We start from the raw sequence: 24,993 nt of genomic DNA on the forward strand, positions 1-24,993 counted from the left end.
ATCATTAAAACAACTTAAAATTTTAATAGCAACTCCACACATGCAGCATTGGAAAGCTTTTCCACACAAATAAATAAAATGGAATGGTCCACCATTAATGTAACATTTACCGTTTTCAGTGTCTTTTCAAACCCGTAAGCTACATGTCCACAAAGACCATGAAGCACCACCCCAGGCCTCCAACAAGCAGCATGGTTACATGGATGCCATAGATGAAGAGTTCATTCAGAAGGCTGAAGTCAAGCCGTCGCCGGCCTAGCAGCAGCAGGATAACAGAGAGCTTGTACTGGAACCGCAGGAAGACCCGGATACCCACATACTGCAAGCAGAAAAGGGCAGAGAGTCCCACCCACAGGAGGGAAGTGAAAAGGCTACAGCTGAAGTATAACAGGAAGCGGATGAAGCCATACATCCAACGAGACTTCAGGTAAAGATCAAAGTTATTGTATTTGGTGCGTACCAACTGCGCGGTGCGCACGGGCCCGCAAGCTGAGTGCAGGCAGGTGGTGTGGGGGCCGTGAAATGAGCGCACCCGCCGTGGAATGGGGATCACAGGCATGGGCGGGAACAGGAAAGCCCAGGCTCGGAACAGACCCCTTCTTCCGTCAGGGTGCACTCCTACATCATCCACTGCTGTGTGTCAGGTAGCCGAGGTCTGTTCTAGTCTTGATGAGGTCTTCAATCTCAGTCAGCATCCTCTTAGTGGGTAAGGCAAGTCCTAAAGCAAAAGATTGACAAGACTGTAAAATGTGTTTGATAACTTACTAAACCAATGCAATACGGTTAGTATCATGTTGTATTCACGTACCGCAATGTGTGAACTGTGACCATCCAAACTTACAGCGGGTATAGAAAAGAATCCCCCCTTTTGAAATATTCCCATTTTTGTTGCTTTACAGCCCTAAATGAAAACACACAAACCAATATTTTTCCAGCTTTACTTGTTTAATGCAAACTATACCATTCAAGTGAAAGACATCACAGCTACAGTTCAGAAGAATTTGAAAAAATAAAAAACAAGACCTACTGAGATGAATAAAGGATCACCCCTCCTAAACTCAATCAGGTGTCAGTGCCCACCATTCCCATTGCGGTTACTGGCTTCCTCCCATCTGTGCTCAGTTGTGATGAGTGTGATTAGTGAAGCTGTTCGTGGTCCATTCATTCCCTTGCTTGGTAGAGCAACTGACAGCAAACACCTGACTATGGGAGTCCAGCCACTTTCAAAAGATCTCAGGGATAGAGTTGTGGACGGACACGAGGCAGGAGATGGAGAAAAAACATCTCAAAGGCTTTATCAATCCCAAGGAGCTCAGTAAAGTCCATCATAAAGAAGTGTTTGGTAATACTAGGACCCTCCCTGGATCCAAACTGGATGGAAGAGCTAGGAGGAAACTTGGAGGAGAGGCTACTGAGAGGCCAATGGCCACTACAGGATTTGATGGCACAGAGAGGTCATTAATGGTTTGCATGTGGCAACAATTTCACAAGCGCTCCACAATTGTGGCTTGTTCAGGAGGGTCGCACTTCTCAAGAAAGGCCACATTAAGGCTCGTTTGAGCTTTGCCAGAATGCACCTTGAAGATTCTGATGCCAAGTAGAAAAAGGTCTTCTGGTCAGATGAGACCAAAATTTAACTATTTGGCCTCAACACCAAACGGTCCACCAATGCAGCTCACCATCCACAACACACCATACTGACAGTAAAGCATCGAGGGGGGCAGCATCTTATTGTGGGGGGCCTGGGGCTCTCGTTAGGCTAGAAGGAAAAATGGATGGGGCAAAATACCATTCAATTCTTGAGGAAAACCTTCTACCCTCTGCCAAAAATTTAAAAATGGCAGAATGTTCACCTTTCAACACGACAATGACCCGAAGAACACAGCAAAATGGACCACACAGTGACTGAAGGAGAAAAAAGTGAATGTCCTGGTGTGGCCAGTCAGAGCCCAGACGTAAATCACACTGAAAATCTGTGGAAAGATCTGAAGATAGCAGACCACCAACGCTCACCAGCCAATGTGACCGAACTTGAACAGTTAAACTGTGATGAAAAGCGGGGGGCAAATATTACACAATCGAGGTGTGTTAAGCTGATAGAGAAGAATCAACAGACTTAAGGCTGTCATTAAAGCAAAAGGGGTGTCAATAAAATGACATTGACATGGGGGGGGGTCCTTTATTATTCTCAGTAGGTCTTGTGTTTGATTTTTTATAATTCTTCTGAACTGTAGCTGTGATGTCTTTCACTTGGATGTTTGAGGTTGCATTGAGTAAGTAAAGCTGGAAAAAAATATTGGTTTGTGTTTTTTCATTTAAGGCTGTAAAGCAAATAAAATGTGAATATTTCGAAGGGGGGGATTTTTTTCTGTACCCACTGTAGATAGCAATGAGCACAAGTAAGAATCACTCATCCACAAAGCACACGCAAACAACAATATGTATTTCTACAGCACATTTTCATACAGAAGATGTAGCTCAACGTGCTATTCAAGACGTCAAAGAAAATGTTGCAAGAAAAGAATCAAAAATTAGAAAAAGATAAAACTGCACCAGCACGATCGTCAACACAAACAATGAGGCTACTTGTCACAACAGTGGTGGAGGATCACAGGGGTCTACCAGACAAAACAAACACGGGGAGGCCATACAAGTAACAAAGCCCAGACTCAAATATGAGGTAACAAATCTACCTGATCCAGTTATACAAGTAATCAATATGTAATAAACTGGCTCAGTTGATTGAGCCGCCCTGTGGGACGTCCTGAGACTTTGAGGAATCCCCTCAAGGTTGCTGGATATCATGGCCGGCCTGTACACTGGTACTGTGAGTGCTGTGCAGAGTGGAGGCCGAACCTTTGCGTTTTTCCCACTTGATTCTGGGGTTCGTCAGCCGTGTGTTCTGCTCCTACTCTGCTCAATGCTGGCACGGACTGGGTGTTGGGAAGGGTCGTCGGGTCCGGCGGCTGTGGGGCATCTGTTGGTGAAGAAAGATTCAATGGTTTTGACTTTGCTGATGATGCTGTCGTCTTCATGGAGTTAATGGAGGATCTGATCGGGGTGCTCAAGGGACTAAGCGAGGAGTCTGAGCCAGGCCTTTAATGTCCTCATGGGCACAGCAGCGTGTCTATCAGCGGAGAGAGTGTCGACCTTGTCAAGAGGTTTACTTACCTCGGCAGTGACATTAATGTAACTCTGGTGACTCTTCCTATGAAGTCAGTAGACAGATTGGGAGACATGGGTTTGGTAATGAGGTCGCTGGAAAGGGGTGTGTGATGCTCCTGATATCTATTCAAAAGGACGAAGGTCCAAGTCTACAGAGTCCTGGGGTCTCATGCATAACGTCGTGCGTAGAATTCGCACTATAATATGATGTAAGCACAAAAACCGAAATGTGCTTACGCACAGAAAAATCCAGATGCCGGAATCTGTGCGTTCACCAACTACCATGTTCTTCCTCTACAGAATTCCCGGTCAGAGTGAAAAGTAACGCTTGTGGACGCGCCTGCTGTGCCGCCCCAACTCCTCCCAGAATTACGTCTCTTTGAATATGCAAATCAATATAAACAGCTCTTAAGCTCAGCGTTCTGTGAAAAGACAATGGGAAAAGCACCGGGGAAAACAGAATTTCAGGAAATACCAAGTGGAGGCAAAGAAAAACGTACTATTTGTTGGTTTAAACAGTGGTATAAACAAGAAAAGGAAGTCGATCGAGTGACATAGCATGTCGGAGAAACTTGAAAGCTCACGTTCACAAAGTCGCACAGTGCCCGAAATAAAAAAGAAGATGTCACATATCAGAGTCGCCGTAAAAAAGGGCAAATCGTAGCCCACCGTCTGAGTGTCATGTGAAAGTTTATTAGGGTACAGAGAAAAAAAAATAGGCACACAGTGGAATAAAGGTCGAAATGTCAACTTTAATCTCAAAATTTCCACTTTAATCACGTAGTTTACTTTGTCATTTAAGTAGAACATCATAAACTTCATCTTAAAATCACTTAATTAACCAGTTTCTCAATCCCATCGTAACTAAAGTAGCGCGTTAAATGCTTTGTTTTGTATTTGATCTTCTATGTGCTCAGTGTGTGTGAATCACTTGTGCTTCTTAAACCGGCTTTCTCTTCCTCCGACAGGACACAGAATTCTTTACATTTGTGATATTACAGCTCTCTGAATAATTAAAATACTGAGACGTATACGTGATATCATTTTCATGATGATAGGAGTTAAAGCACGTTATTAAACATGGAAACACGGTGGCACAGTGACTGGGCGTGACCTTCGATGAATTTATTGCAGCAGTGCTGTCTCTTTCAAACGTACTAACCCCCAATTCCTGTCCTTACCTTTCTTTCTCCAAATACCCAATCGCCACACAATCAGCTCTGTAAGAGAAGTTAAGCCATCCACTTTTAAGGAAGATTGAAATATCTTCGTAGTACAGTGGAACGTCTAGATACGATCACCTCTGTATACGAGAAATTCAAGATAAGAGGAAAGTATGAGCGAAAAATTCGGATCTAAATATGAGCATTGGCTCGCGTAATGAGCCACGAGCCAGGCTGTGGTTATGTGTGACGCGTTTCCCGATTGCTGACGCTGCCAGCCCGTGAGCTCACTCAGTGTTCCTTGTTCTCCCGTAGTGTGAGGATCTATGCGTTTGTGCACTTGTGATTTCATTGTTTCGCTGTAGCAGTTCGCTGTATAAGCGTATCCAAAAATATCACGAACATGCAGACGGAGAATAGGAGACGATTGCCCTCAAGAGGAGAGAGAGAGAGAGAGAGACGTGTGAGCGAGCGAGCGAGATAAGGAGAGAGAGAGGCACGCGCGAGCGAGCGAGAGAGATAAGGAGAGAGAGGCACGCGCGAGCGAGCGAGAGAGATAAGGAGAGAGATACGCGAGCAAGCGAGAGAGATAAGGAGAGAGAGAGGCGTGTGCGAGTGAGCGAGATAGATGAGGAGAGAGAGATGCGCACGAGAGAGAAGAACCATCAGCTCAGTTATGTTCACACGACGCTCAGCAGACAAAGTGTATCCATACTACTTGTATTGCAAGACATCGCTCGTTTTATCAAGTCAAAATGAATTAAAAAATTTAGCTCGTCTTGCAAAACACTCGTAAACCAAGTTACTGTACTTGCAAACCGAGGTTCCACTTGTATATATTATTTATCAGTGTTATTTGTTAGGAAAATTGATTTTTATGTTGATATTTTTGGGGGTGCGGAACGGATTAACTGGATTTCCATTATTTTCAATGGGGAAGTTTGTTCAAGATACAAGAAATTCGCTATACAAGCTCAGTGCTGGAACGAACTAAACTCGTATCTCGAGGTTCCACTGTACATGTTTAATTATTCTATCCTTCACGCCAGTCCCAGTGAAGCATACATTGAGAGGCATGATCTAAGAGATCGATAATTCTCTTTCCAATCAGCTGCTGTAGATCTGCGATTCCCCACTCAGATACAGTGATATAAATACTCCGAATGGTGCAGTGAGAGTAATATGGAAAAAGATGGTCCGCTGTGGCAACCCTAACAGGAGTAAGCTGAAGGAAGAAGAAGAAAGTGCAGTGAGAGTAACAACGCTAAAGCAGCTGTGGTATTTAGAATAGTTTGATCATTCTGTGGACCATTATATTGTTACAGTTTAATTACAATCAGATGCACTAAACTAATAAACAATATGCGGTTAATTTCAGTGTATTTATAAAGCCGCGTCAGGGATGTGGATTTAAAAAAGAAAGGGAAACAACACTGGAACAGTAGCACTGCTTTGACGCTGGGTGCCGCCAGTTTGCAAAACCGAGCAGAGAACTTGTGTACGCCAGGGTTGGAGCTACCGTGAAAATGTGCATGGCATTACGCCAAGTTTAGGTTTTATACATCGTGATTTGACCGTGGAAACCGGCTTACGCAACATTTTTGTTTATACATGAGGCCCCTGGACTTTATCCACTGTCAGATTATGATGTCAATCCAAAACAATGACGTACACTGCAAACTTTAGTGAAAGCTGCAGTATTATACTGATTTTTAACACTTGTCTATTGTGTCTTGTTAAATCAGTCGTACACACAGTACTCTCCAACTTCTATCCATGGATATGCTGCTATGATGTCTGGATGTGCAAAACATGGCATAATGCGTTGTTATCAACTGGTATTTATTCTGAAAAAGCAAGGCAAGGTGTCCGTATTGGTTTTCCAAATGTGTTAATGGAACATGGTCAGCTCGAGTGTGACATCATGCCCAGGTCTGACATCCAACTTTCGCAGTGAATGGAACGGAGCATTATTTTATATTTAACTAGCTGTCCCCTGCGGCTCCACCCGCGTAGTAGTGAAACAGGACAAACTTTAAAAATCAATAAACAAAATGGTATCACTAGCTAAGTGGAGGCAAGGTACGCTCCAAAACGTGGCCAGAGGTACAGTGACTTCCCAGTCCTTAACAGTTCAATCCGTTAAGTAGTTCTCTCGTTTGTTAGCCAAGTGGATGTAAGGAATGCTTCGAAGTTGGCGCGTGAGTGAGGAGGGCCCCCTGCTCCCCTCCCCTCGGCCGGCTGTGTCTCTCTTGGATTCGCACAAGTAAATTGGTACTGCAAGTGAACTAAGATACTTAGCGCAATGACAGAAGTCACAAAATCAACCGGAATGTTCAAGCAAATTATATTTATATTATTATAAACTAGCCATCCCCTGCAGCTCCACCCGTGTAGCAGTGAAACAGGACAGTGAGAAGTGCCCTGCCTGGCTACCGCTCCTGATGTCACGCTTCCCCTTCCCCTCAGCCTGCAGCCTCTCTCGGATTAGCGCAAATATATCGCTCCTGCAAGCGAACTATGATTCTTAGCGTGATGAGAGAAGGTGCAAAATCAACCAGAATGTTCAAGAAAATGATAGAAAAAAAACCCGATCTAAATCCGTTAAGTAGTTCTCTCGTTCGCTAACTAAGAGGAAGTAAGATACGCCCTGAGGATGGCACGTGAGTGAAGAGGGCCCTGTCCACCTCCCATCGGCCTGCTGCGTCTCTCTCTCAGATTTGCACAAATAAATCGGTACCGCAACCAAACTATGATACTTAGCACCATGAGAGAGGTTGCAAAATCTAAATCCGTTAAGGTGTTCTTTCATGAAAAGTGGACAGACATACAGACATTGTATTTTATATACAGTAATCCCTCCTCGATCGCGGGGGTTGCAATCGCGATAGATGAAAATCCGCGAAGTAGAAACCATATGTTTGTATGGTTATTTTTATATATTTTAAGCCCTTATAAACTCTCCCACACTGTTAACATTATTAGAGCCCTCTAGATATGAAATAACACCCTTTAGTCAAAAGTTTAAACTGTGCTCCATGACAAGACAGAGATGACAGTTCTTTCTCACAATTAAAAGAATGCAAATATATCTTCTCTTCAAAGGAATGCGCGCGTCAGGAGCAGAGAATTTCAGAGAGAGTGAAAGAGCGCTCACTAAGAAAAGCAAACAATCAAAAAATCAATACGTGCTTTTGTGCTTTTAAGTATGCCGAAGCACTGCGATAAAGTGGCATTTTGTAGAGGAGCATCCATATCCTCTAGGCAAACAGCCCCTCTGCTCACACCCCCTCCGTCAGGCAGAGAGAGTGAGAGAGACATAGGAAAGCAAACAATCAAGCACCGTGCGGGAAGCATATCGTATATCATTGAGGAGTTTTATTTAATACATAATACATGCTCTGATTGGGTAGCTTCTAAGCCATCCGCCAATAGCGTCCCTTGTATGAAAACAACTGGGCAAACAAACTGAGGAAGCATGTACCATAAATTAAAAGACCCATTGTCCACAGAAATCCGCGAACCAGTGAAAAATCTGTGATATATATTTAGATATGCTTACATTTAAAATCTGCGATGGAGTGAAGCCGCGAAAGTCGAAGTGCGATATAGAGAGGGATCACTGTGTGTATATATATATATATATATATATATCTACACTAATAAAAGGCAAAGCCCAATCCCTCCCTCCCTCCCTCACTCACTCACTCACTCACTCACTTACTCACCACTAATTCTCCAACTTCCCGTGTAGGTAGAAGGCTGAAATTTGGCAGGCTCATTCCTTAAAGCTTACTTACAAAAGTTAGGCAGGTATCATTCTACACGTAATGGTCATAACTGGAACCTATTTTTCTACACATACTGTAATGGACTTCAGCCTGATGGCCGTGGGGGGCAGAGTTGCGTCTGACATCATCACGCCTCCCACGTTATCACGTGAAATGACTGTGAACGCAGTACGTAGAAAACAAGGAAGAGCTCCAAAGATCAATGAACAGAAAACGCCATTTCACAATTGAGAAGGCAGCAAAAGTTTATGAAGCGAGTGATGCATACAAGCATATTCATAAGTGCAGCTACTGCGGAAACAAAGCACGGTGTGAACAGTAAGTTTAAATTAAGTTCATAGACACACTCCCACTGCCATTTGTCATGCCTACGACGAATGTGGTATTCGCGAGATACAAGTTTAATGAAAAGACACAAGGTATAAACGAGATTTTGGATCACTTTGTAACGGAGTTAAAATTGCTGTAGCAAGAAACTTTTAAGTGCCGGGTCTTAGCTAATATTAAATGAACCTGTTGACATCGCGAGATCACACGAGCACAGCTGAAAAGCTTCGATGTATGTACTCCGAGCGGCTCACATCAACTGACTTTGCAGGATTGGAAAAGATTAAATTAAGTTCATACACACGCTACCGCTAATGTTCGCAGGCAATTTCCACAACTTAATCCTGGGAATGCCTGTTGAACATCTTACATTGACGAGTACCGATTTGGGTGGTGAACACTTCGATGAATGAAACCTGTTATCTTTACAATGGTTGACAAACACGGAATATAACTTGAACACAACACATCCTCCAAATACGAACCTGATTGAAAGAAATAATGATAATCAAATCCTTGATGACAGCAACACTCATAACGGTCACAAAACTATTACTTTGACAATCATGTTACGTTATTTTTAAAATGTTTCCTTTTCTTAGCACAAGCACAGCTGAGAAGCTTCGATGCATGTACTCCATAACGCGTTAAAAAAAATAACGCATTTAATCACACTTTGCATTCCAAGCAAAGGGAAACTTTTGTCAGTGCATGATTTCCTGGTACATCGATTACATTGATGCACACATCAGAGCTACAAAAATGTTAGAGTCAGAATAAAGCGCGTTCCTACGACTGATCGGAGGAAACTTTCATTTCAAAACACTACCCGACCGAAGTCTTGATAAAAGCGTGGTTTTGTGCACACTGAAAAGCAAGCAAAATTAGATGCATTACAGAAAGCGGACTTTGTGGCTCTTACTGGGGATCATTGGACTTTCGTGACCGTTAGTAATTCTAATTACATCTAATTATAAAATGTTCAATGATCACACTGTTTTAGCCTAATGTACAAAATAATTTTGGCTAATGTTACTCAGAGTTTAAAGGTGAAGCTGGTCAAATTACCTTTTATGTTTCTGACTTATTTTTTTAAGAAGAAAAACTGCACTTTATGTTGAAATTTTGGTTATTATTATTTAAAGACAATACTATTATGAAAATATACTTAAAGTACTTAAACTACCACTTTATTTTTAAGTCTGCCCAATTTTAGCCAGGGATGATATTTTTGTTTCTGTTTTGAATGGAAATGCAGTTTAAAAGCATTTTTTTTTTCAGAAATTAAAAGAGCTTGAGTTTACAATATTCATGTCCATGTCTATTATTTAATTCTGTCGCCCACTAAAACCCTTTTAAATTAAAAAAAACATTTGCGATTTGGGGCAAATTTTCATGTGTGATTATATACGATTAATCAAGATTAATTATTACACAGCCTCTAATTAATTAGATTAATTTTTTTAATCGAGTCCCACCCCTATATATATATATATATATATATATATATATATATATGTGTAGATTTGTATATATATGTGTATATACAGTATATATGTATTCTAGTTTCTTCAAAATAGCCACCCTTTGCTCTGATTACTGCTTTGCACACTCTTGGCATTCTCTCGATGAGCTTCAACAGGTAGTCACCTGAAATGGTTTTCCAACAGTCTTGAAGGAGTTCCCAGAGGTGTTTAGCACTTGTTGGCCCCTTTGCCTTCACTCTGCTATTTTGAAGAAACTAGAATATAAAACATGTTTTCAGTTATTTCACCTTTTTTTGTTAAGTACATAACTCCACATGTGTTCATTCATAGTTTTGATGCCTTCAGTGAGAATCTGCCAATGTAAATGGTCATGAAAATAAAGAAAACACATTGAATGACGAGGTGTGTCCAAACTTTTGGCCTGTACTGTATATGTGTATATATATGTTTATATGCGCGTGTGTGTGTGTGTATATATATATATATATATATACAATGTCAATCATGTTATGTTATTATTAAAATGTTTCCTTTTCTTTTTCATTACTTCTTTAACACACTACTTCTCCGCTGCGAAGCACAGGTATTTTGCACACATGAAATGTACGTATTCCAAATAACGATATATTATTTACCATATACGAATCCAGACACCACACTCCCAGATATGCAGACTTCAGCTCTGAGAATTTTACGTCTGACTTCAGCTGCCTCGATGAGGGGAATGAAATAACAGGCTGCCTGCTGCTTGTGCCAATTGACACATTTGTAAAACAAAGACGCTGCTGACTAGGTGCGAGGGAGTTTAAGGTTGCCTGGCATTCCGAATATTTTCATAGGCTTCAGGGATTCTAGTGTTAAGTAGCCTTGACAAAAACAGCTAAAGCAGCCATTCAGTCTTCTATCCATTTAATAACAGCTCAGGGTAAATAGTGAACGGTGCAATGCAGAAACCTGTCCTGGCTCTGGAGTGAGCGGATTCATTTTTTTTGGCACACTTTATTAATCCCAGAGCAGAAATTGTCTTTTCATGTCACCTTTAGTGTAGGGTCAGTCAACATACACTGCAATTTTAAGGTTAAGGGTCTTACTCAGGGGCCCAACGGAGTAGGATCACTGCCGACAGTAATGGGATTTGAACTGGCAACCTTCCGGATACCAGCGCAAATGCTTGGCCTCAGAACCATCACTCCACCTAAGACACACTGATGCGCCCCCAGCACGAGCACATTCACTGAGTCAACAGTCAACCTTACAACGGGTTGTTGGCTGTGAAACGACACCAAAGTCCCTAGAAAGAAGATATATAATCCCACACATTATAAATTTTTATGAAGAACAATTAATAATTTTGATGATCTGTTTGTATAAGAGATAGATAGATAGATAGATAGATAGATAGATAGATAGATAGATAGATAGATAGATAGATAGATAGATAGATAGATAGATAGATAGATAGATAGATAGATAGATAGATAGATAGATAGATAGATAGATAGATAGATACTTTATTAATCCCAAGGGGATATTCACACTAAATATATTTCCCCGTGTGTTACCATCCACACACTGGGAGAAGGCAGGTAATGTTTTGTCCAGTGTCACTGCACTGCTTCATGATACTTACTTGCATTTGTACTTTGTACAAGCAATGTGTTCCTTTTCTTTTGCTCCAACGATGGCATCTGCCTAAAATAAGAGACATTGGGTGACTTCAGATTATAATAACCAACAAAAAAATAAACAGGCAACTTAAAAATGGCACATAACCTAAGAATATTGAACACTTGACAAGACAAAAAAAAAAAAATCCAGCAGAAGAATCAGTTACAGTGCCCTCCATGATGTTTGGGACAAAGACACTTTTTTCTTGATTTCCCGCTGTGCTCCACAGTTTAAAATTACAAACCAAACAATTCAGACATTGTGATTAAATTAGAAATTGCAGACTTTTATTTAAAGGGATTTGCATAAATTGTGGGCCCTCCCCCCTTTCGGGGCACCATAATATTTGGGACAACTGGCCTCACAGGTGTTTGCGACTCCTCAGGGGTGTCTCATTGCTTCATTGCTTATTGATTTCCATAAATCACTTGTCTCTTATTGATTTAATGTACATTTTTATGTTCCTATACAGGGTGATAAGGCAGGGGTGGCAACCCTACTGGTGTGTGGGAGTGAAGATGGTGTGGATGTTAGAGGCGCTGTTGCCCCGTTGAACCCACCAGACAGATGTCCAGGACACATGTTTAAAAGCAATAAGAATAATTTTAATAATTCTTTCAAATAAAGTGCACCAAGCACCAAACACTCCACAATTCTCCAATCGATACAATAATCAATAGTAAACACAATCCTCCTCTCCACCCAGCAGCTCCATTCCACTACCACCCAACTCCGGCTCAATCTGCTGGGTTTCCCACAGTCCTTTTAAAGTCCATGACCTGGAAGTATTCCTTCTCTGGGTCAAATGCCTTCTTCTAGTATCCCGGAAGTACTGAGGGTTTCCGTCCTCGTGGCTCCGAAGTACTTCCAGGTTAGCGTCACGGTAATATTCCCTGGGTTCTTGGTGAGCTCCCCCTGTTGGCACCCAACAAGGCTGAAGAGACGGACTCCATGTCCCACACTGCCCTGCGGAAATCCGAGAAACCATGTCCATCCAGGGGAGCTGCCATCTAGTGTCCCGGGGGCTGTAGTGCCCTGAAAAGGCTGTTTTCTTCTGTTGAGGGACGTCCCGGCCGGACTGAAATGCCGGCCGTCCATCACAATGATCACCAAGAAACAACACAGAAAATGATCAAGCGCTTTTGACAGATTAATGTATTTAAAAGTTGCGCAATGTTTCACACATTAATCGCACGTTTTAATGGGAATTAATCAACAGCTCTATAATAAAATGGATTATAAATGTATGGATGGATGCATTCAGAACATATTTAGGCCTCTTCACTTTCTGCACACTTTACTGTGTTGTAGATTTAATGTTAATGGGACACATTTGCCATATTTGTCCATCAACTTACACACAATAACTGATAAAGAAAAAGGGAAATTCTGTTTTTAGAAAGGTTTACAAATTTAAAAACGAAAAATGGAAATCTCTTCTTTATATACATATTAGTTATAGTGTGTGTGCGCATGTATGTGTGTTGTGAAAAAGGCGCTTTATAGCGCCCGACCCGGCACAGACCATGCAGAGGCACGAGTTCACACTCAATACTTTTATTTTTATGTTCTTCAGCCGTGGGCACACGTCTTCCCCGTGTCCCACAGGCCCAACACAGTCCAAAGCACAAAATACACAAAAACCAAACGCTTCCTGGCACCACCACTCCTCCCAGGCAACCTTGTCCTCTTCCTCCCGATTCTGGCCCTGATTGCTGGGAGGCAGGCCTTTTATACCCCACCCGGAAGTATTCCAGGTGCCTGACCAGCTGGCCTTAATTGCACCTCCGGGTGGGGCTGATAAACCGTCCAGTGTGGTGGCTGGTTCTCTGCAGCACCCCTAGCGGCCACCCCATCTCCCAACCGGGCTGCTGTGGTGGACTCCATGTCCCATGGAGCCACGGGGGAGATTGAGGAGAGATCCACAGCCAGGGAGACTGCCACCAAGCGTCCCGGGGGAGGTACTGCCATGTCCATGATGGCTCCCCCGGGACGTATGCATGCATAGGACCCGGCTGTCCGTCACAGTGTCTATATATCTTATATATATATTTCTCTTCTGGTTCGTCCTGCTTCCTCTTCAAAACCGGTCCCCCCAAACGCAGCCCACACAGCATTTCTCGATTCCTATTTGTCCTCTTCCAAACCCTTCCCCACGCTGCCTGCAGCCTCCCACACACCCCACGCCGCTTTTCTCGATTCCTATTCCTCCTTCGGCTCCCGTAAGCGAATATACTTTCAGCAGGTTCTCCACAAGCTCAGTATAATTCTCTGCTCTGTGACTGTCAAGAAAATTCCGGACAACCCGCTCGAATGATTCAGTGGGCTTCAGTTTCCTTTTGAACTCCTCGTCAAGCATCAGTTCACGGATTTCAGGGCCAACAAAAACACCTCCCTTCATTTTGGCTTCACTTCTCTCGAGACCAAACTTATTTCTTAAAGGCTGAAATGCATCGCCTTTACTGACCTGGAACATCATAACTAAAAAAATGGGATGCGCTGGACAAAAACGCTTTTCAGATTTGGAATCAGCAAGTAAAATTTGTTAAAGTACAGGTGAAAGAATCCCAGTAGCACAATGGATGTTGACCAGCGTATTAGTTGACAGGAACCCCTCACTTTTCAAAATACAATTTTCCAAGCCCAGCTAATCCAAGACAGGGTCACAGGTGAACTGTAGCCTGACCCAGCAAGCACAAGGAGCATGGCAGGAACAATCCCTGGACCTTAGAGTCACCAACCACTTAACTTGCATGTCTTTGAACTGTGTATATTCAATTAATTATCATTATCATTCATGGTGACTCCGTAATCCGTACTAACCCCTACTATCTCTTCTGTTCTTTTTCCGGTTTTCTGTGATGGTGATCTGCGCCACCACCACCTAATCAAAATGATGGATTAAAGGCCAGAAGTCCACATGACCATCATCATCATCATCAAGTTCTTCCATGTGATCTCTGAATACGATGACGAATGATTGTGAGGTCATTGATGTTAGGTAGAATGCCTAGAGGGGGCTGGGTGGACCCCCTGCAGATTTTATTTTTTTTTTCTCCAGTTGTTTGGAGTTTTTTTGTTTTTGTCTTTTTTCCTGTCCTCCTTGGCCATCGGACCTTACTTTTATTCTCTGTTAATTACTGTTAAATTTCTTATTTATTTTGTCTTTCTTTATTATATAAAGCACTTTGAGCTCCATCAATTTTATGAAAATGTGCAATAGAAATAAATGTTGTTGTTATTAGGAAACCAACGTACTCGGAGGAAACCCACCAAACACACACACACACACACACTTAGGGAGAACATACAAACTCCATGCTGGGAGGAACCAGGATGTGAACCCCAGTGTCCTCACAGAATTCTTCCACAGTACTATTCAGAGAGCAAAGCACCTCTCATGGCACCAGGATTTTGGATTTCCTAACCTTATGCTGCGTCTGCCAACATCTCCTCTCCTCCTCAATGCTGACCCTCAACATGGATACTCCACAAGCTAATGTGCTACAGTAAGCACCCACCCTTTGTTCACTGATGATTTTCTAGCTAGATACAAGAAATCATTAAATCTACAGATGACGCCACCATAATAGGCTTGATTAGCATCAACGATGAGGCCGCTTACACAGAAGATGTTTTCCTGCTGACACACTGGTGCCAAGACAACAATCTCACCCTTAATGTTGGTAAAACCAAGGAGCTGACCTTAATATTTAAGTCAACAACTCAATTAAGTGTGTAGAAGGTGTAGAGGTTTGAATTCTGTCTGAGTCTACTGTACATAGATTAGCACCTTCTAAATGTCCATCCATTTTCCAAACTCATTGCATTCCGGGCAGGGATGCGGGTCGGCTGGAGCCTTGTAGGGCCCACTCATGTAAAACCACCCACTCGTGACAGCGTGGAATCACATAGCCTAAAGTTTTCTGAAAGAGAAAACATGTACAGTAATCCCTCGCTATGTCGCTCTTCGACTTTCACGGCTTCACTCTATCGCGGATTTTATATGTAAGCATATCTAAATATATAATGCGGATTTTTCGCTGCTTCGCGGGTTCTGCGGACAATGGGTCTTTTTACTTCCTGTACATGCTTCCTCAGTCGTTTTGCCCAGTTGATTTCATACAAGGGACGCTATTGGCAGATGGCTGAGAAGCTAACCAATCAGAGCACGGAGTTAAGTTCCTGTGTGCTGAATGGCTCAGCGACGGAGCGCTGAATTTAATTCTGCGGCGTTAACCAGGAAGTCTCGTCTCGCTCATTCAGCATCAACGTGTTTCGCTGTGTGAAGAGTTAACTTTTGTGCTCTTTTGTGTTTAGTCAAGCCCTTCATTGTGGCTCCAAAACGATCTGCTCCTGCTACTGCCTCAGGGGCCGTGCCCAAGCGCCAACGGACGATGCTATCGATTGCCGAAAAGGTAAACGTTTTGGATATGTTGAAGGAAGGGAAATGCTACACCGCTGTAGGACGCCATTACGGCATCAATGAGGCTACGATTCTTTTTATTTAAAAAGTAGGAAAGGAATATAAGATCTATGGCCGCAGTGTCCTTTTAACCAGGGTGCAAAACAAGTTGTAAGTGGATGTAATAAGGCAGTAGTCTGGATGGAATCTGCTTTAGGGATTTGGATTGAAGAAGAATAACGGCGGTGCTCCACAGTCGCCTGAAGAGGCTCCTTTAGAAGAGTTGTAACGCTCTACTTTGTTGTGCAGTAAAACTAAACTCACCGTTATCGGACAAGTCATTGTTGGTGAGTAACCATAATTAATTTTCTACTTACAGTACTTAGTACATGTACGTACGTTTAGTGTCACTGTACACACATTTACTGTATGCTATTTTTCTTGCATTGTACGTACGTATTGCTGGTGGCCTGTCTATCGTAATGTCTGTAACATATGTGATATTGGAAGACACTCGATATCTTTAAAATAATATTTAGGTTTTACTGTATATAAACAGTGTGTTTACATACATCATTTCAATGAATCTAATATCTAAGAGAATACAAAGGGTTTATGCTGTATAACTGTGTGGGGAATATTTATAAACAGTGTGGGAGAGTTTATAAGGGCTTAAAATATATAAAAATAACCATACAAACATATGGGTTCTACTTTGCGGATTTTCACCTATCGTGGGGGGGTCTGGAACGCAACCCCCGCAATCGAGGAGTGATTACTGTACTCTTAAAAATCAAGGTGCCAGAGGGATTCTACAGAGTAATGTCATAGGGCAGGGGTGGCGAACTCCGGGCCTGGAGGGCCGCAGTGGCTGCAGGTTTTCATTCTAACCGTCTTTTTAATGTGTGATCAGTTTTAGCTGCTAATTAACTTCTCTTGCCTTAGTTTGAATTCACTTGGCTCAGGTCCCTTAGTTGCTTATTTTACCTTAATTAGCAGCCTAACAATAATGAGACACAAAACAAGCCGCCACATGACCAGCTCACCTGTGCCCATCACCAAATATATGAAAATAAAGAGAGGTGAAGGCCTCAGTAAGGTCTCTCAGGTCACCAAAACATTTTGAGGGCGTTCTTTAGAAAAAACAGAAAATCAACAGTTTTTGGAAATGTCTGCTGTGGCAGAATGAGAGCAGCAACAAGTCATGAAAATAAATAATGGGTTTAAATAACAGCAAGAATCAGCTTCTCACTAAGGAACTGGTTGGAATGAAATTGGTTGGAGTTTGAAGCCTCGATTTAGCCGGTTATCTCTTGGCTCGTTTCACATCTCATTTCTGTTTGGCTGCCATGTAATGAAGAAAAGAATCAATTCAGAGGACTGAATCCTTAAAAACAGGGCTATTAAAATGAGCAGAAAAGAAAAGGGTTAGAATGAAAACATGCAGCCACTAAGGCCATCCAGGCCTGGAGTTCGACACCCCTGGGACTCTACCACACTACTTCGTCGCTTATTCCAAGTGTAAAGAAACACTTCCTAATGTTTGTGCGAAATTTACCCTTCACAAGTTTCCAACTGTGTCCCCGTGTTCTTGATGAATTTGTTTTAAAGTCACCATCTTGATCCACTGGACTAATTCCCATCATAATTTTGCACACTTCAGCCAGGCCTCCTCTTCATCTCTGTATAGGTTCAGCTCTTTTAATCTTTCCTAATAATTCATCCTCTGTAGCCCCTGTAAAGTGAAACGTGGCTTAGCTCAGACAGCAGGGCCGTTTTAATCGAATCTGCGCCTCCGGATTACAGCTTCACTCGTGCGGACTGCCAGGGAAAGAAGGGCGTCGACTCGGCAAACATTTACTCGAGCCGGTTAAAGTGTAAAGATGTTAGTTTTGGTAAATTTAAATCCTTTGAGTATCTCGCCGTTGTTATTCATGGAGATTCTCACGTTCTAGTTTTATCTGTGTATAGACCTCCTATATTTAACGCGTCTTTCTTTGAGGAATTCTCTGACTTAATGTCAATTTTAATTACTAACTATGACACACTCCTAATAGTCGGCGACTTTAACTTTCATATCGATAATCAGTGTGACCTAAAAGTAAAAGAATTCATGAACCTCCTGGACTCTTTTGATTTGAGGCAGCTTGTTAATCAGCCTACACGTAAAGCAGGTCATACGTTAGACTTAGTGATTACTAAAGGACTGAAAGTTGATGTGAAGCAGATCATTGATATCGGTCTATCAGACCATTTTCTTCTACTATTTAATATAGAAATAATGATAGAAAACATTCATGAGAAGCATATTGTTAAAAAAATGCTTCTTTGATTCGGCAGCAGCTTTAAAACTTACAAACATTTTAAGCAATCAGTCCGTTTATAGTGCCAGCTATAATAGCGAGGATAATGTAAATAGTAAGGTGGAAAGATTTAATACTAAAGTGAGAGCTGCTGTTGACATAGTTGCACCTGAAAAGACAGTGAAAAATCTTCTAGCATTGTTATACCATGGAAGACCCAAAGAGTGTCTGATTTAAAGAGAACATGCCGTAGAGCTGAGCGTCAATGGAGGAAGACTAAACTAACTATCCATTATGAAATATTGAAGGTTAAAATAACAGAATACAATAACACAGTCCGTCTTGAGAGGCTGCTATTTCTCTAAGATTATAAATAACAATGCTAGTAATCCCAGAGTCTTATTCTCATGACTTGATCGCCTGCTAAACCCAGGTAACACAAAGGAATGCCTCCAATACTTCCAGTGAAACCTGTGAGGCTATTGCTGTATTTTTCAATCAAAAAATTAATGATATTAGAAATAACATAGTATATCTCCCCAACACTAAGGATCCTCCTAAGCCCCAGTACTCCGTTATAAACAAATTAAATTCTTTCACCAGGATAGATTTACCTGATTTACATAAAATAATTTCTCAACTGAAACCCTCCACCTGCGTCCTTGACCCAATACCAACAAGGTTTTTCAAAGAAGTATCAGACGTGCTAATTGATAATATTCTTGACATAGTAAATTGTCATTAGATACGGGGGTCTTCCCAGACTGTGTTAAGACTGCTGTAGTTTAAACCCCTACTTAAGAAACATAATCTTGACCCTCGCTCTTGAAAATTTTAGACCCATCTCTAACCTGCCTTTCTTAAGTAAAGTTCTGGAGAAGGCAGTCATTATGCAGTTAAATGACCACCTCAATAAACATGCTATTCTTGATAAATTTCAGTCAGGTTTTAGAACAAATCACAGCACAGAAACTGCACTCGTTAAAGTAGTAAATGACTTGGGGTAAATGCAGACAGAGGCCATTTATCTGTTCTCATCCTCTTAGATCTGAGTGCTGCATTTGACACCATTGATCACAACATTCTTAGAAATCGCCTTAGTCAATGGGTGGGCCTCTCTGGCAGTGTCTTAAATTGGTTTGAATCCTACCTGGCAGGGAGAAAATTCTTTGTTAGTTGTGGTAATTACAACTCAAGACACATGATATCAATATGGTGTTCCACAAGGCTCTATCCTGGGTCCGCTGCTCTTCTCAATCTACATGCTTCCGTTAGGTCAGATTATCTCAGGGCACAACGTGAGCTACCACAGCTATGCTGATGACACACAGCTGTACTTATCAATAGCACCTGATGACCCTGATTCTATTGATTCACTAACACAATGTCTGACTTGTATCTCAGAATGGATGAATAGTAATTTTCTCAAGCTAAATAAAGAGAAAACTGAAATTTTAGTGATTGGCAATAATGGATACAATGAGGTTATCAGAAATAAACTGGATACATTAGGATTAAAAGTCAAGACGGAGGTAAAAAGCTTAGGGGTAATTGTTGACTGTAATCTGAATTTTAAATCACATATTAATCAGATCACTAGGACAGCATTTTTTCACTTAAGAAACATAAGTAAAGTTAGACCTCTTATATCATTGAAAGATGCTGAGAAATTAATTCACGCTTTTGTTTTCAGTCGACTAGATTACTGTAACGCACTCCTCTCAGGACTACCCAAAAAAGACATAAATCGTTTGCAACGAGTGCAGAATGCAGCTGCTAGAATCCTAACTAGGAAAAGAAAATCCGAACACATTTCTCCAGTTTTGATGTCACTACACTGGTTACCTGTGTCATTCAGGATTGACTTTAAAATTCTGCTTATGGTTTATAAAGCCTTAAATAATCTCGCCCCATCTTATATATCGGAATGTCTGACACCTTATATTCCAAATCGTAACCTTAGATCCTCAAATGAGTGTCTCCTTAGAATTCCAAGAGTTAAACTTAAAAGAAGTGGTGAGGCGGCCTTCTGCTGTTATGCACCTAAAATCTGGAATAGCCTGCCAATAGGAATTCACCAGGCTGATACAGTAGAGCACTTTAAAACACTGCTAAAAACACATTACTTTAACATGGCCTTCTCTTAACTTCACTTTAATTTAATCCTGATACTCTGTGTATTCAGTTCATTATAATAACTATTCATGGTGGTTCTAAAATCCATACTGACCCCTACTCTCTCTTCTGTTTCTTTTTCCGGTTTCTTTGTGGTGGCGGCCTGCGCCACCACCACCTACTCAAAGCTTCATGATGTTCCTACATTGATGGACTAAAAGCCAGAAGTCTACGTGACCATCATCATCAAGTCCTTCCGTGAGAACCCTAAATCCAAAGAGGACTGTTTCATTTATGTGAGGTAGAATGTCCAGGGGGGACGGGGCGGTCTCGTGGTCTGGAATCCCTACAGATATTATTTGTTTTCTCCAACCATCTGGAGTTTTTTTTTTTTTGTTTTTTTCTGTCCTCCCTGGCCATCGGACCTTACTCTTATTCTATGTTAATTAATGTTGACTTATTTTTCTTACTGTGTCTTTTATTTTTCTATTCTTCATTATGTAAAGCACTTTGAGCTACATTTTTTGTATGAAAACGTGCTATATAAATAAATGTTGTTGTTGTAATCAGCCTAGTCGCTCTTCTCTGGACCTTTTCTTGTGCAGTTATGTCCTTTTTGTAGCCTGGAGAGCAAAACTGCACCCAGTACTCCAGATGAGGTCTCACCAGTGTGTTATAAAGACTTGAGCAGAACCTCCGATGACTTGTACTCCACACATCAAGACGCTATATAATCTGACATTCTGCTGGCCTTCTTAATGGCTTCTGAACACTGTCGGGAAGTCGATAGCTTAGAGTCCACTACGACTACTAAATCCTTCTCATAAGGTGTGCTTTTGATTTTCAGACTATCCATTGTGTATTCAAAATTCACATTTTTATATCCTACATGTAATACTTTACATTTACTGACATTAAATTTCATCTCCCCAAGCCTGTCTGCTATCCAAGTCCTTCTGTAATGATACAATGGATTCCAAATTATCTGCTAATCCACCTATCTTGGTATCATCTGCAAACTTAACCAGCTTGTTCCTTATATTCCTATCTAAATCATTTATATATAAACTGCTCAAAAAATTAAAGGAACACTTTGAAAACACATCAGATCTCAATGGGTAAAAGAAATCCTCCTGGATATCTATACTGATATAGACTGGGTAATGTGTTAGGAACGAAAGGATGCCACATCGTTTGATGGAAATGAAAATGATCAACCTACAGAGCCCTGAATTCAAAGACGCCCCAAAAATCAGAGTGAAACAATAATGTGGCAGGCTAGTCCATTTTGCCCAAATTGAATTGCAGCAACTCCAAATTGTCCGCAGCACTTTGTATGGCCCCTGTGTTCTTGTATACATGCCTGACAACATCGGTGCATGCTTCTAATGAGATGACAGATGGTGTTGTGGGGGATCTCCTCCCAGATCTGGACCAGGGCATCACTGAGCTCCTGGACAGTCGGAGGTGCAACCTGGTGGCATTGGATGGACCAAAACATAATGTCCCAGAGGTGTTCTATTGGATTTAGGTCAGGAAAGTGTGGTGGTCAGTCAATGGTATCAATTCCTTCATCCTCCAGGAACTGCCTGCATACTCTCACCACATGAGGCCAGGAATTGTCGTGCACCAGGAGCCACTGTACCAGCATAGGGTCTGACAATGGGTCCAAGGATTTCATCCTGATACCTAATGGCAGCCAAGGTGCCTTTGTCAAGCCTGTAGCGGTCTGTGTGACCCTCCATGGATATGCCTCCCAAGACAATCATTAACCCACCACCAAACTGCTCATGCTGAATGATGTTACAGGCAGCATAATGTTCTCCATGGCTTCTCCAGACCCTTTCACTTCTGTCACGTGCTCAGGGTGAACCTGCTCTCATCTGTAAAAAGCACAGGGCACCAGTGGTGCATCTGCCAATTCTGGTATTCTATGGCGAATGCCAATCGAGCTGCATGCTGCTGGGCAGTGAGCTCAGGGCCCATTAGAGGACATGGGGCCCTTGGGTCACCCTCATGAAGTCTTTCTGGTTGTTTGGTCAGAGACATTCACACCAGTGGCCTGCTGGAGGTCATTTTGTAGGGCTCTGGCAGTGCTCATCCTGTTCCTCCTTGCCCAAAGGAGCAGATACTGGTCCTGCTGATGGGTTATGGACCGTCTATGGCCCTCTCCAGCTCTCCTAGAGTAACTGCTTGTCTCCTAGAATCTCCTCCATGCCCTTGAGACTGTGCAGGGAGACACAGCAAACCTTCTGGCAATGACACGTATTGATGTGCCATCCTGGAGAAGTTGGACTACCTGTGCAACCTCTGTAGGGTCCAGGTATCGCCTCGTGCTACCAGTAGTGACACTGACTGTAGCCAAATGCAAAACTAGTGAAGAAACAGTCAGAAAAGATGAAGAGGGAAAAATGTCAGTGGCCTCCACCTGTTAAACCATTCCTGTTTTGGGGGTCATCTCATTGTTGCCCCTCTAGTGCATCTGTTGTTAATTTCATTAACACCACAGCAGCTGAAACTGATTAACAACCCCCTCTGCTACTTAACTGACAAGATTAATATCCCATAAGTTTCATTGACTTTATGCTATACTCTGATTAAAAAGTCTTCCTTTAATTCTTTTGAGCAGTATATATTAAAAACCCATGCTGGTTACCACTCTTAACATCGGCCAATTCTGATGAGGTTCCTCACACCATCACCCTCTGCTTCCTGTGGTATTCCTATGGTTCGTTATTTATGAAATACCTGGGTGGGTTCCTGATTTTAAAAGGATTCTCACTCCATATAATAAGACAGGCAAAGTCCAGATTTCCTTCTGTTAGTGTCCCACTAGGTAAACTACCAAACTTTACAAGATTTCAGGTTCTTTTTGTACATATTAGGAAGTTTTTAAAAGCACAAAGAGCCAACTTCATATGCATGGAACCCTTCCCAGAATGAAATGGTGCTTGGTCACCCAATGGTTCTTCGAAGAACCATGCAACCCAGTAGAGAACCAGGATTTATAAGAGTATACACATGCATGGGCAGAACGTGTAACCGCCACACTGCCAACATCCATTCGAAAGGAAGATGCCTGATCCATCAGGCCACAGCACTACCCATCTGGGCTGGCACGGTGTCAATGGGCAAAATCGTCAAATGCACCGTACGCCAAGTCAAGGCGAGGATTTTATGGCATCACGTGATGGCCACGCCCAGTTGTCATCCCCGGAGGAGAAAACCCCATTGAGGCGCCGCGGAGCTGCAGAGGCCATCGGAGCACCGGAAAGTGCGGGGCGCTCCGCCGGGATGCGCGTGTATTGCCCTCCGAGCAGAGATTTATGATCGTTTATGATCATTTTACTGAACTAAATTAGAATTGTAAAATAATTATCACAATCTGGAAAAAAAAACAATAATAAAAAAGATGACAATGATCAGTTGATCTCAGCAATACAAATGATTCACAACACCCCAAAGAAGAATGGAAACAATCAGGAGGGTTACGTTTAGATTTTCACCTACCAGACACGTACTTAGCAGACATCGGACACCATCCCAGCTAAAGAGGGCAGCGAGGAGCCCGAACAACTCATGTCACTCGAAATCCCCGGTGATCCAAAGCGTTTCTGCGATTTTTATTTTCTTGGGAGTTTTTTTTTCCTTCAGCTCTATTTAGTCTGTTGCTCTGTTCTTTTTTCCGAGTGCCTACAGACAAACCATACAAATTAAGATAGAAAAACGTCAACAATCTTGCATCCCTACGGCAGGGAAAACTCGAAACCATTCAAAACGACAAAGTCCGTGCGTAAAGTGTCGGCTCGCATGAATCTCATTTGGACTTTTTTTCTGTCGCTTCCTGCTCTTCCACAGCGTCTCCGAGCAGCCCGACTTGCGGCATGTCGCACATCAGACAGACAAGTCGGCGGCGGCCGCCAAGGAGTCGTCATAGCGACGCCGGTTAAAGTTCAGCAGGCGCTGGCTTCTCTGTATCATTTTCTCATTCGTTTATTAATTCTAATAAGTAGGCATTATGACATTTAAAACAGGAATCAATTCAAATACTCGTACTGACCTACAGAACCCTGCACAGCTCTGCCTCCTGTCACAAAGCTCAGGTGTGTCTTATTCCTGCACCTCTTCTATCCAGACATAGAGCAGAATTAGAACCATTTTCCACCTCTTTATTCCAGCCTATGTAATAAAATTTTTCTTACCGTCAGAATTGGTCCTACTTCACAAATTGGTGGTGCTTGGAGTTCTTGATATTTTTTAGTTTATAATTTAAAAACAAAATAAGAATCTGAAAATCTAACAACATCACATTAAAGTTCGATAAATTCTGAAAAGAATGATCCCAAACATATATATGTAGGTTTTAAAATAAGCCTGATTTAAAACGTGACAAAAAAGTGACATAAAAACATCACATAAAATCGATGCACAAAATCGTTGCACTTTTAGGCTTAGGATTTTATATATAGACTAGCAAAATACCCGCGCTTCGCAGGCGGAGAAGTAGTGTGTTGAAGAAGTTATGAAAAAGAAAAGGAAACATTTAAATAATAACGTAACATGATTGTC

General features: G+C 41.9%; 1 protein-coding gene across 3 annotated transcripts; it reads right to left on the bottom strand.

Annotated features, from left to right (window-relative positions):
* LOC120535083 (transmembrane protein 250) lies at positions 1 to 24,397 on the bottom strand. Of its 3 annotated transcripts, none has more exons than XM_039762636.1 (3): positions 23,946 to 24,348; positions 11,564 to 11,625; positions 1 to 718 (listed from the first exon to the last, which is right to left on the bottom strand). In XM_039762636.1, the coding sequence occupies exon 3, from the start codon at positions 557 to 559 to the stop codon at positions 140 to 142; it is 420 nt and encodes a 139-aa protein (XP_039618570.1). In that variant the 5' UTR covers positions 560 to 718; positions 11,564 to 11,625; positions 23,946 to 24,348; the 3' UTR covers positions 1 to 139. The 3 variants fall into 3 exon arrangements, with proteins under 3 accessions (XP_039618570.1, XP_039618569.1, XP_039618571.1); XM_039762635.1 differs by having other exon boundaries at positions 23,935 to 24,347; XM_039762637.1 differs by lacking the exon at positions 1 to 718 and adding an exon at positions 2,332 to 2,977 and having other exon boundaries at positions 23,946 to 24,397.
* Between the last annotated feature and the right edge of the window lie 596 nt (positions 24,398 to 24,993).

The sequence above is a fragment of the Polypterus senegalus genome, chromosome 9 (assembly GCF_016835505.1).
Source record: "Polypterus senegalus isolate Bchr_013 chromosome 9, ASM1683550v1, whole genome shotgun sequence".
In the NCBI taxonomy this organism is placed as follows: Eukaryota; Metazoa; Chordata; class Cladistia; order Polypteriformes; family Polypteridae; genus Polypterus; species Polypterus senegalus.

Excerpts from the sequence above, each read along its gene's own strand:
- LOC120535083 (XM_039762636.1), bottom strand. The coding sequence starts at position 559 with ATGCCTGTGATCCCCATTCCACGGCGGGTGCGCTCATTTCACGGCCCC.